The following is an 18,791-nucleotide window of genomic DNA, read 5'->3' as shown; positions in this document are numbered from 1 at the left end:
TTCAGCAGGTGTTTCTGATCATTTTGGTCAACCTTCAAAAACTGATCATTCTGCAATGAATTCTGATCTATCTTAAGTTCAGTTTTCTTATCCTGCTTTGATATACAAGTTCTCTTGTTCTCATTCCCATTTACTTCTGTATTCCTGTTATCACGTGGGTCTCTGTTTGTAAAGAATCCCTGTTGGTTTTTTGATACATTATCTTCAGATTCAGAATGAGGACCAGCACTTTGACAGAGATAGGGTGGAGAGCTTGTTGCCTTTGGGAGAGTTTTAACATTCTCCTCCGTGGTCTGAAGACTATGTACATCTGTCCTATTTATCCTTTCATGTGTCTGAAACTGTTGTATTGAATGGAGAAAAAAATTTCTAGGCAGTGAATTCTGCGTAACAGGTCTTTTCAGTCTCCCTTGAAGGCAACTGCAGTGGAGGACATGTTGGACAGGGTGCACACAGCCTTCAGCAGCTTGCTGCAAAGCATTTAGGGGAGCCACGGAGTTTTGGATCGGTACAAAATTTCCAGATGAAGGGACACAATGGTAGCACAAAGTCTCACTTAACTGTTGACATGAATGTGGACTCCATTTCACATCTATAGGCTTATACGCATCTGGACAGCTACACTGTCTATTCTGTGAGAAGAGTGGGCGCGAGGTATGCTGGTCGGCAGAGGACTGTAACATGGTTGTGCCAGCTTTGTTTTTGATGCTTTTAATCAGTTCACTATTATATGCTGAATGTGCAGGCATGCATATGTTTTGGGGTCTGCCATTGAAATGCTCTGAGCACAAATGGGTTTCTTCATAGGTTACTTTCTCTGGTGCATTACAGTTACTGGTATGTGATGCCAGAGGCTCTAACTCATAATGCTCATGCACCATTTCTGGTTTTTGACCTCTGGAGGAGTCCAGCTGATATTTGCTGGCAGAATGCAATTTCTTTTGTCCCCTGTCTCCTTGGCTTCCTGAAAAAGCTTGTGAGAAGGCACTGCACTGCAATTTTTTTGGTAGAGGAATCTGACCACAAGTGCCTTGGGGGCCAAGACAACGGCACATGCATTGGAAAAAGAAGGTTGCAAAAGCCCAACTAATGCACATGATCAGCATCATGAAAGTGCCGAGCTGGGTATATGCCAAGACTGTAGAGGGCATCATCATTGCTCCAGCTACAAATGTTGTTAAAGCAGCCATTGCAATTGCAGAACCCATGCGGCTAAGAGAGAAGATGACTTTTCCTTCCCGGTCAGCATCAGGAGCTAAGCGGTAAGCGACTCCATAGTGAACAGCAAAGTCAACAGACAAGCCAACAGCTACAGAAATAGTGACAGATTCTAACACATTTAGCTCCCATCCAAGAAGAACCAGAGAACCAACAGTGACAAATATAGTTCCAGCTATTGACACTATTGCATAAAGGCTTATAATTATATTCCAAGTTGTAAGTAGCATTACACTAAACGCAACAGCAACTGAAAGACCCATGGCAATCAGCGTACCATCAGAGAGACTGTCCTGAAGATCATAGAACTCTAAATTACTCACAAACCAACCATTGCCTAGGCCCTCAGGAGCAGAACCAAGCTCATTTGAAATCCATGAGTCTACCTCTTTGTAGAACTGATGCATTTTCTCATAAGCCAGTGTGAAGAGGTAGGTGCTTTGGAACTCCAATACCACTGCCCTGATGGTGTCATTTATGTCAAATCGAGGCCCTGGGGTTTTGCTGTCTAGATGGTACCCAGTGCTTCTTTCTAACTCCATGATGGCCCTCTTGATGCATAATTCAAAGACTTCCTGCTTGTATGGAAAGCTCCAATGGCTGCAGCAGGGATAAAGAGCTGGCTCGTCACAGTCCTGATTTTCCATCCATTGCTTAAATGTCTCAATAAAGCAGCTTGTGAAATCTTGTTCTTCAGTTTGGTAATAGAATGTTTGATTTCTTAACTTCTGGCAGAAATGTAAAATCCAGACCTGTGAAGCTGGGCTTGCAATATTAAAACTGCTGTCTAGTTTCAGCTTTCCTTTACTTTTAGGATTTAGAGGGTCCCCATTATCTTCTGGAAAAACACCCCAGATTACTGTAATTGGCATGTGGAGCTCCTCTCCATGGTGGACACGCTCAAACATAAAAAGCTTTTTGTACTCAGCATCATAGCGTTCAAAAGGGTGAGAAGACCTAAACACTTGAAACTCGGAGAGCTCCAAGGATGGCAATTTCATCTTTGGGTTCACACACACAATATATGCTCCACCTATAGTTAAGGCGAGGAACCAGAACAACCAAATATATCGAAACTTAATAACAATGCATGGCAATACTTTTTCAAAAAATATCCTAGATGCTTCTGAGACCGCAAAAATTATTTTGTGGACCATTTGGCACAATACTGTCCAGCAGTTTTTGGTGCTGTATACCCTCTGTTGAGGTTTTTTGAAGCAACTGAATATATTGAGAAGATACCGTTCATGCAACACAACTACTGCAGGTAGCCATGTTACCATTAAAACATAATTCACCAATATGGCAGTGCCAGCATAAACACCAAAACATCTGATTGCTGTGATATTGCTGACATAATTAGCATAGAAGGCAGCAGCGGTGGTAAAACTAGTGACAAACATGGAAAGAGCAGCATGTTGCAAGGTGATACTCACTGTCTCAGAAGTTGTAGTCTGAGATTTATCAAATTTTGTGTAGTTCCAAACATCACAGAGGACAAAGGCATCATCTGCTCCAATTCCAACAAGAATAATTAATGCAGTGAGATTCATAAAAGGGAAAAACTCAAAATTAAATACTACCCGATACAGAAAATAGGAAACGATCAAGGAGCTAATTATTGCAAACATGGTCATCAGCGTGATAAACATGGACTTAGTGTATACACACATGACTAAGAGCACAATTACAATGGCTATGGCAGGATACACAGTATCCATTAACAGGTAATCTTGAAACAAGCTATGTTTTATTCCAAACTCAATCCCTGTGATGGTGGTTATACCATCAGAAGAGTTCCAGTTCTCAAAATTATCCAGGTAAATGTTCATCATGCTTTCTCCTTTTTCTGTTGGAGAGAAGAGCATGCTGTACTTTAAAGCTGGTAAGACGTAGTCAACAGTCTTTGGGTTTAGGAAATCTTTGTCTACTAGATAGTGGAGGATCTGATAAACAGCATTGTACTTTGTACATTTACGAGGCACGTTTGTACACTTGAGTTGGTCCTTCCTTCTGGCTGCCATGTCCCAGCAGTCTGGCCCCAGGGTTCCATTGTAATAGTATTTGGCACATGTTCGAAGCAGCTTTAGGGTATGAGAAACATCTCGTTCTACAATTTTTTGACATGTTGATCTGTTATTCAGAATGGCAATATAGTTGCCCAGTGTCCAGCTGGGGCAGCATGAGGCAGCAGTGGTCCTCTGGCAGAGATCACCGAACTGGGAGTGAGATCTTATCTGTATAGGGACAGACATATGGAGAATTAGAATACTAAGGCTAAAGTCTGTTTTAAATGGGAGGGGGATGTTTGCTTTTTGTTATTAAATTAGAAGTATTTCTAAGGCAAGTTTATCTAGAGGGAATGAAAGTGTCACCCCATGGCACTCTGCTGCCAACACTTTGAATTGTATATCACACACACACAACACCTCAACCTCTCCTTATGTTACACCAACGTAAAGAAGGAGCAAATCCCTGATGAATAACAGTGTCATGACAGTGAAACACCTGTATAACCAATCATGTAATTAGACCTAAATGCTCAGAAGTTTTAAGACTATATAATATTTTATAAATGAAAATCCATTGCTTGGAGATGCACTGATTCATTCCCCACAACTAGAGTTTAGTTCTCCTCTATTGCCTCAAAGAGAGTATTTTAAAATACTGAGTTGCCTGGAGGTTATTTAGTTTCCTTTCACCCCTCTTGAGACCCTGTAAAGAGGATCAGAGAAGCTGCAGGGATTATGACAGCTCCAGCAAGAAAGGATGGGATAGTTCTGAAACAAAGAATGCTGTCACAAATGTCCTTGTCCACAACCCCTTCTGTACAAAAGAGTTTTCTGCCTTTATGCAGCCAGTGGTGCTTTTTTCCAAATTAAATTAGCCTGTGGAACAGGCCCTGCATGACCCTAAAGCAGTGCTGCTCAACCTACAGCCAGTGGGACAGACACAGTTCCTGAAGTGACTGGATTCAGCCCATGGCATGGGGAACAGGAGACCAGTGGCAAACAGCTCGGCCCAGCATGTCCCCTTCCCTGCCTTGTGCAATACCACTGAAGCCCTACACAGCCCAACCTGCTTTCTCCCTTCCTTCTCCCCTATGCAGATACTTTTACTGGAGGTAAGCTCTCTTCTTCCCTCCCTCTTTCTGACATTGGCAGCCACCTTCCTTCCACACACCCTCCCTCCTGCCCCCAACCCTGCCAGAGGGAAGGGGTAGCTCACAATGCAGGCAGGTCACAAACATTTGGCTTGCTGCTTAAAAAGTTGAGCACCACTGCTCTAAGGGCTTGTACATGAGTTAAAGTTATACCAATTTAACCTCTTTGGTTAAGAAAGTAATTTAGTTCAATTAGCACAACATCTTTATTTCAGTTTCAGAAAGCCTTATATTGAATTAGCTGAAGCTTGTAAGGACTCACAGTGTTAGCTAAATCATTACATAGCACTCTTCAGTCAAAGTAATGGCACCCATGAAAAGAGACCACACTAATTTAGTGACATCAATTTCTTAAGCAATGAAGTTAAACCAGTAAATTTTCTCAAGTGGACAGGACACAAAAGCTTGCTGAAGCCCACAGGATCTAAGTCTCTTAAGTACCCCATATATTTTGCTAGTCAAAACACCTGGTTTGCAAAGTGCAATGAGCTGAAACCTATTTACAAACAATTTAGAACAGGCATAGCTTTGTTCCTATGCACAGTCTCTTCAAGTAAAGTCATATGTGTTTATGGATTTCCAGGACAGGATTCTGCAACCTTTATCCATGAAGGTTTCAGGTCAGTTAAACTGAAGGCATGCTGATTTTTACTTGTGTTGTAATTACTCTTGCTTATTATCAGTGATCATTTATAATACAATTAAAATTCAGAATTTGAGATGCTCATAGTACTTTTAAAAGTCTTAATATGGGCTTAATTTTGTCAAACAGTTTCTGGACTAGAAGAACCTGGCATTCCATAAAAACAGGATAATTCACATTTGATTGTTTCCAGATAAAAACACTCACACATGCAAACTCAGGAAAAACTGAACAACCTAATAAATAAAAGGAAGCACTGGAACAGCATATTTGTATTTTTCATGGCACATCTCCAGATGTATCCTTTGAGGATATAACATGCAGCCAGGCAAACTTGGAGGGAAAGATCATATTATTGTTTTCTCTGCATATTCAACTTCGAGATAGGACAAAGAAGTTTATATACTATTTTTAATACTCACTACAAGCTATAAATATTGGTTGGTAGAATAACTTGCCAAAGATAAAGTAACATGAGATGGTAGCTGAATCGTGAAATTCAAACAATAAAATGTATTCTGGAATGACTTAAAGTACAGTACTAGATAAAAATATTATTTACAAAATATTAGAGCACTGCAGGATTGGGCACAATTACACTGGCTGATCAAAAGACATTGCTGAGGACTTTGTAAAGTGGCCAGGCCAGCTGCGTTATTAACATTAACACTATTAACATCTCCATTTGTTACTGAGACACCTCAGATGGAGGTCTCTATGCCAAATGGATCTGCCTGGTGACACAGGCCTGCACTCTGGATTTGGAAGTAACCCCCTTGGGAAATATTTTGCAATCTTTGAAGTTTATAAAAACAACAGTGTATGAGCAGTGAGGAAAACTTCCTGTAACTGATGTGGGAAAGGAAGCAATTTTTAAAATTCTGGTCATGAAAAATTCAGGGCCCAATCCTATAGCCATCCTGCATATGGAATTTCCATGGAAGGTTAGAGAACTGCCATGTGCTGAACAGCTGCAGGATAGAGCCCTAAGTGTGACGAAAACATGTCATTAAAATAGCCCAAGCACGCTCAAGATGGCTCGGGCAGAATTTTATGGGGTGCACCTTCATGTTGAAGCTAGCCACTGGATAACTACATAAAAACATAAGAACTGCCATTTACTGGGTCAGACCGCAGTTCCATCTTGTCCAGTATCTCTTGTCACACAGTGGCAGAGAGTGGATCCTTAAAGGAAGAGCGAACTGGATATAACTAGGATTTTTTCCATTGTTCCTCTAAGGGAAAGGAAGGAGCTAAGAAGGAAAGAAGGGCGAGAAAGAGGGAACCTGAGAACCAGATTGTAACTCAGGGAGATGGATGCTGCCTTGGCAGGAAAGGCAACCCTTGCTTTCAGTACAATTTTATTTTGTTTTTGCATTTTTGCATTACCAAGTTGTTGGGAAAACTGCATAACCAGCACTGGGGACAGAGAGCAGGTTTCAACCTCTCTGCCCCCAGAGAGCTTGAAACACCAGATGATGTAACACCAAGGAGGTGTTACATCATCTGAAGAAAAGTCCTTCCTGTACAGAAGATGCAACACCAAGGAGGTGTTACATCATCTGAAGAAAAGTCCTTCCTGTGGGACTAGAACAGAAGATCAGACTGAAGCGACGGTCCACATTATAGTACTATTTCATGAAGGAGACTTTCCTTGGAAGGAACAACTCAGAATCCCTTACAGGAAAAAGTGTGTGCCTATGTTTAGACAGAAGAAAATCTGGTGGGCTGGTAGTAGCAGATCTCAAAGACTTTCCTTTCAGGAAAGGAAAACCCACATGTATACAATACCTCTGCACAGTCCAGCTCTGATACTAATGCACCTCACCTTTGTCTCATCTTTCCTGAAATTACACTTCTGTGACAACTCCCACCACACATTCAGCTTACACAAAATGCTGGAGTGGGCATCATAATTATTGGCAACTCCTTTGTTAATAGATCACTGCAGGCCAGGGCCTCTTCCCACTAACAGGGATACAATTCCACTGGGCCAGATACTACCCTCTGTTACTAAAATGTAATGCAGAATGGTCCCATGACTTAAAATAGCATGGGTCCTGATATACGTCAGTGTGTGGTGTACCAGGCATTAAAGAGTCACTGGGTAAAATGGTTTGGGAGCAGGAGCCAGAATGCAACTTTCTCCCCCTGCCAAAAGCAGGGCTCTCCTCCTTGGACCGCAGAGTCAGAATCCTCTTGCTTGCTCTGCCAGCAACTATGCGTCAGATGTCTAGCAGGTAAAAGGGAAATTAATCATTTGCATTTGAAGCCTAAGCAGCTGGAAATATAATTTAAAAATTCTCTTCTTCAATTGACAGGCATGATATTTATTTAGCCCATGCAAACAATTTGGTGCAGAAGTTCTGTCTATCAATAAAAAGATATGAAAACCTAAGTCTGCATTTCTCTATAACTTCTAAAAGTTATGCCAGATTTTCCCTTGAATTTAATTAAAGTTTTGCTGCTGATTTAAACAGAAACAGAATTGGGGCCTTTAACTAGGCACAGATTTAACAGAAGTATGACCAACGGACAGAAAAAAAGACCAGGTAAGAAAAAACAAATGGTCAGTGAAGACCTTGATTTCTTGTGATTAGTACCAGTGCGAGTCAGCACCCATTTTAAGAGGCCACCTGTTAACAAAACACTAGTACAATGGAAACAAGACGCATTCATGAGCTACAACAAATATTTGAGAAGAAATGGATTAAACATAAGCTATTTAGAAGTAATTTTGTTAGGAAACATAGCTTTTGTCCAGGCTGCCTCAGCAACTGGCATCTAGTTTAAAATGTGCTACATATATACAGATAATAATTACACCTGTTCTGATCAAGTTATACCTTAAACCCCTCAGTAGCTAATCTAGCAAAACTACCAACTTCCTATATATAAGTCACTGTGCTATCCAACTTGCTCTTTAATGATTACAAGCTTTAATACAAAGCCCGGTTACAAGTACAAGAATGTCCAAAGCATTAGATTTTCTGTAGTCAAATTTATCTTTTTATAAATATTTATCTCTCTCTTCTTTGGTAATCTCTCACAGTCAAGGATAACTATTTTCCAGGATGGTTTTATCTGTGGGTGTGAAGACGGCTGATGACGCTGATCTGGAATCAACACTCTACTGCAATTTAGGCACATGTTTTTGTCCAGAGTGGGTGGCTCTGGATTCTTAATTCGGTCCATGACCTGCTGTTTCTGCCACTACCACTTTTCTGTCTCCTGTTGTCGTCATAGGTTTCAAAATACTGAGATCCTTGCAGCAAGATTCTTACTTAATTTGGAGCAGACCCAGGCAACAGTCTCCCAAGGTTGATGTCAATGTTGTACTTTTTCAAGTTGGCCTTGAGGATGTCCTTGAAGTGCTTTCTCTGCCCTCCTCTTGAGCATATGCCTTGACTGGGCTGGCTTTGGGAGTCTGGATTCAGACATCTGGATGATACGGCTGGCCCAGAGAAGTTGATGTTGGATGATCATCGCTTCAATGTTCATAGTGTTTGCTTGTAAGGGGATGCTAATGTTGGTGCATCTATCTTCCCACTGGATTTGAAAGATCTTCGGCAGGCGGTGTTGATGGTACTCTTTCAACAACTTGGTTTCAGATCTGATGTTGCAATCTTTGAACACCATTTCCTCAGGCATTTGAAGGTTACACTTACACATCTGAGGTGATGCCGGATTTCTTTGTCAATGTCAGCCTTCTGTGAGAGATGGCTTCTGAGGTACGAGAGATACTCAGTGTTCTCCAGAGTCTCACTGTGAATCTGAATTACCAGAGCTGGGGACTGGTTATTAAGAACTTGCTGATGGAGGACTTTCGTCTTCTGAATGTTCAGCATCAGTCCCATATTCCTGTATGCCTCAGTAAAGACAACGATGATTGCCTGAAGGTCTGCTTCCAACTGAGCAGACTACAGAATCATTAGCGACTGGAGCTTGATGACTGAGTGTTGGAGTGATGATGCAGTCTTGCTTAACTCGCATCTTAACCTCAAAGGAATCTGTGATAGATCCATTACTGAGAACAACCACTTACATACTGTCACAGAGAAGGCAAAGAATGGTGATGAAGTTCAGTGATTCATACTTCAGAAGGATCCTCCCACAGTACTTCTTGGGTGAGAAAGTCAAAGTTTTCATGAGGTCAAAGAAGGTCATGAAGAGTTTATGATGTTCCTAGCATTTTTCCTGCAGCTGGAAACTGCAAAAATCATGTCAGTTGTGCCTCTTGATGTCCTAAACCCACACTGTGATTCTGGGAGGAGTGCTTCCGCAATTTATCTTTTTGTAAATATTTGTATATCTACATATATTGCTGAAGCATTCATCATAGTATCCAAACATATTTTTTATAAAAAAGGGAAAGATGTTTTTATGGATTTGTATTAGATGATGTTTTTCCTTAAAATAGAATTACTTGATTCTGTCTTGGAAAAAGCTCACTACACTTTGGCAATTGTGACTTTTAAATAGACAAGTACCAAACTGTTTTCATTTGCTTATACAGAAACTTGTTTCCTATTTATGTCAGATACAAATATTGATGTACAATACCTATTTTAGCTTCTATGTTATTGAGATAAGGTTTTGTTGTGTTAAGTATTAAGCCATACTTTCCTAATGCTTTGTTAGTTATGCTAGGGACCTGGCAGTTTAACTACATTTTAAAAACTGTTTAGTAAGATTATGTCCTTTATATTCTTTCCTCTTTAAAATGCTGAAAACAAGGTGCATATTACATTCTGGGATGTGTTGTAAATGAGAAACTACAGTAACACATACCTTGTTTTTGAATGCCAGAATGAATTAAAAAGAATTCTGGAGTTATGGCCAGATAGAGCAGGGAGACAGCCTAATCTTCAGCTGGCTCACCCTCTCTACCTGATGCCAAAGACTAGCACGGGCAAATCAATGATTTTGAAAAAAAGCTAAAAAGTCTCCAAGGCTGTGAAACAGGAGGAGAAAGAACTGGAGCAGGTAGCAGACAGCAAAATTGCCCTAAGAAAGGTTAGCTTGCTTAGTGGAACATCAAGGCCATTAAAAAGGAGAGGTAATTAGTAATACCTTGGGGGTGGGGGGAGAAGGAGGGGAAAGAACAATGAGCCATTAAATCAACCCCCTCAGATGCCTAAATAGTAATGTGACTGCTGCTGCACTGTGGAGCAGGAATCAAAGCATGGTGTTTTCATCCCAGGCAGAAAGTCAGCTTCCCCACTGGGTCCCCACATGTGACCCAATCTGGAAGGGTTAATTTTAATATGGCATATTGTAGGGCCTGTTGTATGCAAGAAAATACAGCACATTTAGAGCTCTTATGTAGCATAATTTAGTTACGCTTAGTTTATATTGCAGAATTAAAACTATACAGTTTGTAAAGTGCCCCGTGTGGTGGGCCTGTAGGGGGTGCTCCTGCACTGAGCCACCCAACTCACTGCGCCTGACCACCTTCCAGGCTCTGAGTGCCTCCCTGGGGGCCCCTCCCTTTTCTGGAGCACATCCGCTAGCCTGGGGGTAGAGCTGTCACCATCCAGGGATGGGCTTGATTCTGGCAGGATGTCCCCTGGGAAACACAGGCCCAGTAGCCTTCAAGGGTACTCGACTCACTTCAAGAACTTGGGGTCCTTCCCTCAGTCTGAACCCCAAGTAGTGGTCTCCCTTAGTCAGCTGAACCAAGGGGACCCCAAGGCATAATCTAGACCCACTCCCAATCAGTCTCCCACACTAGGTACAAAGGAGAACTTTATTGGTTACAAGGAGTAGGGTTGGAATAGGGTAAAGCATTGAGTAGTATCAGAGAAATCCCATAAAGCAAGCAGGGTGGCTGGGGTAGCCTTTGATCACGCATCTGAGTTACGGCAAGCTATACATCTAGTTAGATCTCAGGTAGCTTACTCACAAGTATCATTCAGAGGCAGGTGGAGATTTCCTCTGGAGGCAGGCAGTTCATTAATCATGAGTTTTGAGAGAGAGCGAGCAAGTTTCAGATGGTCCAGCTCTTCTCTCTCTCTGAGTTTTCATCATGGCTACTGCTGCTCCTCCTGGGCAGTCCTTAACTTATATAGCCCTTATGACCTCATATACCTGGTCCAACGGAGGCCAGCACCTGTTGGCTGCCAGCCAGTCAATTTGAAATGCATCACTGGTTGCTGGGCAGACTGGCAGTCTCTAGCCCACTACAGAGCCCAAGCCCCTCACCTAGGCATGTGATGCCAGTCACGTAGGCAAAGGGAGCAGGTTCCCCCCCTCCCTCAGGAATGTCTCCAGCTCAGGTTACCTAAAAAGATAGGGTAAGGTGTATACCCTCTGCAGGGCCCATACAAACCAAATTGTCAGAGCAGAGTTTTTGGGGAGAAACAGAGGTGGCCTTCTGCCACACCCCATACAAGTAAAATTGTCAAACTTAACTTCAAAAGTACTGCACTGGCTTCTACAAAAATTGGAGGAACTATAGAAACCCAGTGTCTCCTCAGTATTGTTAATTTCAGAAAGATTATTTTTTTTAACACAAGTGACTGCAAACAAATACAGTTATTATATTGGGAAGCTCAGAATCCTAGGTAAGCAAGATGAATAGGGAAGAAAGAGAGCCTAGTTTAAGGTGAAACAAGTGATAAACAAGTCAGTTCTTCATGGAATATCACAATCTTGAAAAAAGCACAGTTAAATGCCTTTGACGCATTTATTAGATTAACTGGTTGACGGAAATTGTGTTTAGGTGGGAAAAAGGTAACGGCCATTCAATCCCAGCAAATCAACAGATTGCTATTAAGAGAAAATGAAAAATGCAACCTAAAATAACTTCTATGCCAGGTCTGCAAGTTTGCAAATATTTATGGATGCATTTCAACTGAAAGCACAGAAGCATGCTTCAGCAATTGACTGTCTTATATTTTATAGGCTTGCTGCCTGAATGCACTAGGCTCTTTAGTTCACCCAGGACTTCATGAGTATCAGTTAACATCCATTAGTTGAAACCAACACATAATTGAGATTGATACTTAAATTCTAAATACAAAAAAAGAGCAACTACTACAATTCCTGAACACAACCCTTGCTCCTTGTCATTTCTCTTCTTTCAAGTAATAAATAAAAGAGCAAGGCTCTACCTACACTATCAAGGGGAAAAAATCCACTGGCTGGCCTGACAAGGCCCAAGTGTCTCCTTTCATTCTCTCCTATTTTTAGAAAGACGTTAACACTGATCTTAGAACACCACAGTCTGGATTTGATTACTTTTGCTATTTGCCCAGAAACTGCTTTTGTGCCCCTTTGATGTGCCTGTTGCCAACCTATTCTCTTTTGAGTTCATAGCTTAAATGACCCACAGGCTTCAAGAGAAGCATGCAGAACATAATGTAGATGCTGACAGATTGCCGCAAGGGGAATAAAAGTGAGGGGAAAATGAAAACCTTTCCTTCTTTTGGAAAACAAAAAACTGGACTACTAAGTGAATAGGATTTAAGGTCCAAAAAGAGAAAAAAGTTATCCATAATCTGATCCTTAAAGGCAAAGCCGCCTGCAAAATTCTGTTTGCGTAAGGTGTACTCATTTTGCAGCAAATAAACCACTGCTATTAGATAAAATGGTCTCCACCACAAGTAGTTTCAAATGCACATTTTCAGGTGCACCAAGCACACCAAAAGTTTTCTTTACTTACCCTCATATTATCTACACTGCACATGGATTTAATTGCATGCAAATTCCACAAGTTTTCTCCTTCTGTTGAAGTAAACACCACCCGTGAATAGCGATCACCTGGAAATAGAGTAAGAGGGTTTATGAATTATTCACATATGTCCAGTTTCACAGACTGAAGCATATGTCTGTAATTCAAATATCAATTCTGTACACCTTCAGAATATTTATTTGAATGTAGGAAGCCACCTTTTTCTAGAGTGAAAGTGATCATTTGATCTGAAAGATAAAAGTCTTTGTAAAAGCTTCCGTTTCTTTTAAGAACTTAAAGCTGAAAGAGCTCACTAAGCTTCAGTCTTCTAACTTTACTGAATTTTATACAATGTAGAAGTTCAAAAGACAATATTCTAGACTGGAAATATTTAGAAGTGTGGCAAGGAGGAATGAACAAAAATTGAAAGGTGTCATCAGAAAACGATTCAAGGCTACTAATTCATTACAGCATGGTAGTGAGACAGTTAATATAATCAAGGTCTGTTTTAGTGAGACAAGCTTAGCAAAAATAATTAAAAGGACATCTCTGAAAATGTCTTCGCTTTAGGAGCTGACTTCATAGTGAAGTCCCTGGAAGTCTTTGGGGTCATATATTTTTAAAATATCTGCATTTTTTAAGTTAATTAGGCCTAATGAAAACAAATCCTTCTATTAAACTAAGCTGAATTTATCAATAAAAAACATTAAACTACAGTTATCAGAAACAGCTTTCAGTAATGCAGAGTCATGACTCTGTGGCAACCAGAATTTCATGTTTAGCTAAACCAGAAATATACACTGTGTGTGTGCGTGTGCGTACATTACTATGGAAAATAGTTAAGATTCTTCATCAGATTAAAAATAATACTTTTAACAAACAGACGGCCTATAGAATGATACGCCAAGATTCAGGAGGTTTCAATAAGTGCTTTATGGGCAGGGAGCCCAAATCTCTCATACTCTCCTGATCCTGCACAAAAGGAGAGACACCAGGAACTAAGAGTGGGAGAGTAAGGAAGGGTCCAAAATTTGATAGTCTGTTTTCTTCGTGATTACCTGGCAATTTAACTCACGGGAACATGGTTCCTTCATCAGATATATTGCCACTCCTAAAGTCCCTGGCACTGTGAAGAACAAGTCAGAGCTAGGACAGTAGCAATCAGTGTCACTCTCAACTGTATTAATACTTAGTGGGTTTTAAGAGAAAGCATATTAGCGCCTTCTCAGGAGAAATCTGCTTGGTCTAAAATATGCCCGGTCAAGGAAGCAGAAAGGATGACCTGAGCCAAATTTTGTTGTGTAAGCTGAAAATAACACCCACCAGAACTGAAAAAAAAATTACATGCATTTTATTTTTCACAATAGTATTTACTTGTTACAGCTCTCAGTCTGGGCAATGAAAGAAAATTAGTCAATTTCTAGGCAATCTCGTACTCTATTCTGTTATTTGTGCGCGTTACAGTAACACCCAGAGGTGCTAAATCAAGATTACAGCTGATGTGTAAGGGCAGTATAATCACATAACAACACCTAGTACCTGTCAAAAAGGAGTTTAACAAAATGTTACATTAAGTGCCTTCTAAAAGCTGCAAACTGCTATTTGTTAAAATTACCTTACTATTGTACACAATACATCTAACTGAAAGATTCCATTGGCCTTTGGCTTTGTAAAAGCTTGATTATTATTGTTATTGCAAACCCTAAATTTGTAGCAAAATCTGATGTCTGAGACATCTAGCAAGAACATAAGAAAAAACACATTTTAAATTTTAAACTAAAATAAACGTACTTATTTTGGGTTGTCAACAATTTAAAACCCCTTTCATTAATGCTCTCAAAGGAAAAGAAAGAAGTGCAGTAATTGATGGGAGGCATTAAGGAGTACAAAATGTTAATTGATCAAAATTTTTCAGTGCTTGGCTCAAAAAAAAATTCTACAGGACTATAAGGAGCAAGATCCCCTTGTCTAATAATATGACATTTTCTCTGAGAGAACATCTTAGAAATCATTCCAAACTGGTAGCAATCTTCAGACTTGCATTAATACCACTCAACTCACTTGGAATATCGCAGAAAAAGCTGTCTTTGTGGAAGTTCCAGTCTGCTTGCCTCTTCTCTCTTTCATAGTGATCGTCTGACCATCTGTCATCCCGATGACTATAAGAGGGGAAACAATTTTATCTTATTTCTGAAAAGGAGTGACCAACATAATTACATATTTTAATAGCTTGTCATACTTTTGTTGCTAGGGAATTTAAGGGAAAACGGTCTTGATATTAACGATGAAATTCGTTCGCAGTTCAAAGAGAAAACCAAGCATGAGTCATTCTAAACTGTTCCGTTAAATTTACTGTACATGATGAGGAAAATTTATCAAAGCCTCTCTTCAGGCTCACTCCATAGGGCAGGCCTTAAGGAATGTAAAGGGAATCTGAACTAATGTCTACTGAAGTCAATCCCAGAATCAGAGAAGAGTGGGGCTGGAAGAGATCTCTTGGAGGTCATCTAAGTCTAACCCCCTACTTGAAGAATCATCCTATCAAAACTATCCCATATAAACCCGTGTTTAGCCTGTTACTAAAACTACACAACCAACCTCCTGTCACACAACTAAAAGGCATAGCACCCAAGCTTGCCACAGGTAAAGCAGGGGGACAATGGTGGTCAGCACCCTGCTGCTTGCAAGGGTTGTTAAAATGTAAGTATATTCATTGCATTCAGTGGGCACTGTATTAGGTTGTTTCAGCAAGGTAAAGTAATAAATATGGACCTACCAAAATCAGGACGGCTGCCCCACTTTGTGGCTTGTGTGGCGCCGGTCGCCATTTTTGCAAAGAAGTGCGGTGGGCCCCACCCACACCTGTGATTGGCCAAGGGGCTGCAGAAGTCCTGCCCCTCTCCGGAGACTGACAGATAGCCATCTGTCAATCTCTGGGGAGAGGTGGGACTAGGGTGACCGCCTTTTTAAAATGTAAAGGTGGGACACACGCCTGCTTCCCTCTCCTCTCCCCCACCGCCTCCAGGGGCCACATGGCTGAAGCAGAGTGGAGTAGAGCGGGGCAGATGTGGGCTGCCTGCTGCGGACTCGAGGCTCCCTGCTCTGCTGCCCTTCCCCTAGGAGCCCCCTGTCAGCCACATGCCACCTGCCTGCTGGGCAGCAGCAGGGGGCACAACTCCATACCACTGCTGTCCCTGCTGTCCACCGCTGCCAGGTGGTCACAGGGTGTGTTGCCATGGCAGCTCGGGACTCCCAGGGGAAGGCAGCAGGGTAGGGAGCCCCATGGCCACATGAGGCAGTCCACATCTGCTCCCCCCCAAATCTGCGGGCGCATGTGGCCCCCATGCACCGCCAGGGGGTGTGCACAGCAGTGGGGAGCTGCCCCCCCATGCCCTGCATCTCCTGGATGAGCTGCCCATGCCTCCGTCCCACTCCACACCCCAGCCCCATGCACTGCCTTGGCTGGGCATCGCCCCCCCCCCCAGCCCCCGCCCCAGCCCCTGTCCCAATCCCTCCCTCACCTTGAAGCCTTGATCTGCCCCAAGCCCCCATCCCATACCCTCTTCCCTGCAAAGACATACCTACAAGAAGCTGCTCTTCAAGCTGCCCAGCTGTATTCCCAGCCACATGCATGTGTGCAGGCACGCACATTCACATGGAGCCCCCTGTGCCCCACTCCCAGCAGCCCCTTGCAGACCGGAACACTGCCAGCCTGCAAGGAGAAACTTGCCATTTCTGGTGGATCCCTGCATGACACTGTGAATCCGGGACAAATGCTGTCCTGGAGTCATGCAACCTGGGTCTGGGACTTGAGATTCCCATTCCAAGGATTGTCCTGCCCAGTTATGGATGGGTGGTCACCCTAGGTGGGTCTTCTGGGGCCCTGCAGCCAATCAAGCCTGTAGGAGACCATCTATCTTTCCTTGGGAGGGGCAGGACATCTGGGGTCCCTTAGCCAGAGACACTGGTGATCCGCGACACACTGCCTTGAAAATCTCCCTCTCCCTTCCCTTCCCTTTTCCCCCCCTGTATCTTCAAGATGCCAGGGCTTCCCACCATTTTCTGTTTGCTGCTCCCCCCCTCGTCGTGTCCCACCCCCTGCTTGTGGGGACCAGGCTTTTTCATGGGGGACCTACCAATTTAGCAGTTTCTGCAGAAATTACAAAATCACAATTTCATTAGGTCCCTGGTAATAACTAGCAGGACTGTGTTTAAAAAAATCTTACCTTTTAGCTTGTTCATCTGCATATTTAAAGGGATAGTTTGCCAGTGTTGCTTTATAACCTGTATTTTTCACCATATTATTCCATGTGACCAATCTCTGCCCTATTGCAGTTCCTCTTGGTTCAAAACCCTAAGACAGAACAGCACAGAACAGTATATTTCATTCTGTTGCTTTAACAGAAGAGTAGAATATTTGAACAGCAAATTGATGGACAGTGTTCATTATAAAGCAGTTACTCCCAACTTCTAATTTAGAGATGAATTGCTTTGTAATGGGATGGTCTGATACAATAAAGACCTGCTGCCACAAGTCTGCTTAAACAATTAGTAAATTAGCTCTTAGCACTCAGTGGGCATGCCTACACATTCATTAATACACCGTAGTTACTGCGCATTAAGTTTAATACTTAGTTAACAAGTACCGATTCAATGCACAGTAGCATGCACTACTGCACAGTAGCATTGGCACATGAGTTTTTAGTGACACTTACTGTACAGTAGCCTAATAACACTGCACAGTAGCATATTAGCATGGTTTTTGCCTGGCACACTACTGCGCAGCATTCTTAGGCTACTGCCCAGTAAGCATCTGATGTAGACATGCCCAGTGTGTGGATATGCTTTTCTGTAGAATCATAAGGTTGAAAGGGACTTCATGGGTCAACTAGTCCAACCCCCTGCATATGGTCAGGATGTGCTATTTCTAAACCATCTCCTAAAGGCAGAAGCGGCGAGGGGCCTGATCCTTCCTTTCTGTGGAGCCTTCCCACCTCTCACACGGCCGGGGGATGAGCTGATAGCTGCACTGTTGCAATTTGCAACCCTACAAACCAAACTACATCCAGATATCGTTCAGTTTGCAACACTGCAAAGTTATTTAAAACTCCCCAAACTTGCTCACGTTTAATGCGTGACACCATTAAGCCATACAAATTACATTTTTGTCATGTGTCCATCATGACAACTATCACATGTACAATCACCGTTAGCCACAAAGCTAGCCATGACTGCAGAAAAATCTTTATTTTTCTTTTCATTCTGCCTTCTAAAAGCAAGATGTGTGTTTCATTTGGGGGCATGTTGTATGTGAGAAAATACAGTATGTTTTGTCTCACACTTCTCTACCCCCAGAAGGATAGTGCAAATGTTATCCTCAACCAGTCTTTAGCCATGTGAAGCACGCTTCTCCCATCTACGTTATCCTTTGCAGCCCACACCAAAGCCTTTTTATTTCTCAAAAATAAGAGAAATTTTATGCTCTTATTCTGAGTACTAAGATGCATAGCAGATTCCCTTGCACCTTCAGAAAATTGGTCTGTGAACTACATATCTCCTCCTTTATAGCAGCAGAGAGAGGAAGGGAGTACAGACAAGCCAGAAGTGAGGAACAGGGGATAACGAGGTTACTGCTGGTGACTGTCTGTGCTTGTGGCCTGCAGTGCTTTAGTGTTCCAGACATACTGCAGAAAGGGTAGGGTGGGAAGCAAGGAGTTCAGATTTTATTTTTTGTTAAGTATCACAAATCCTGTAGTTGCTCCAATCCTTTGAAAAATATGGATTGGAAATCTTGGACCTAGTTGTCCCCAAAGATGAAACATGCTTGAATGTCTGGTTTTAATTTGAACAGACCTGTATTTACCTGCTTAACATTACTGCTAGAGACAGAATACAGTAGAATCAATTATTTCACAGTACATAAGGTGGATATTTACCTACCAGCAATGGATCAGAAAAGTCTGGAAGATCTGGAACTAATATTCCAACCAATGCACACACCACTATTAACACAGTACACATGCCTAAAACCACCACAGGCCAGTCAGCTATCAGTGCTGCATAGCTACAGGGAAAGAAAATACATCTTAGCA

General features: G+C 42.0%; 1 protein-coding gene across 1 annotated transcript in view; it reads right to left on the bottom strand.

The window, feature by feature from the left end:
• Positions 1-18,791, bottom strand: part of DISP1 (dispatched RND transporter family member 1) — a 123,774-nt gene that overhangs the window by 1,030 nt on the left and 103,953 nt on the right. Inside the window, 5 exon segments of the mRNA XM_025210637.1 lie at positions 3-3,455; positions 12,691-12,788; positions 14,761-14,858; positions 16,926-17,053; positions 18,640-18,763. Coding sequence (XP_025066422.1) covers positions 3-3,455; positions 12,691-12,788; positions 14,761-14,858; positions 16,926-17,053; positions 18,640-18,763 — 3,901 coding nt within the window.

Source organism: Alligator sinensis, unplaced genomic scaffold, assembly GCF_000455745.1.
Source record: "Alligator sinensis unplaced genomic scaffold, ASM45574v1 scaffold266_1, whole genome shotgun sequence".
NCBI classification, from domain to species: domain Eukaryota; kingdom Metazoa; phylum Chordata; order Crocodylia; family Alligatoridae; genus Alligator; species Alligator sinensis.
This window is presented reverse-complemented; position numbering and strand designations above follow the sequence as displayed.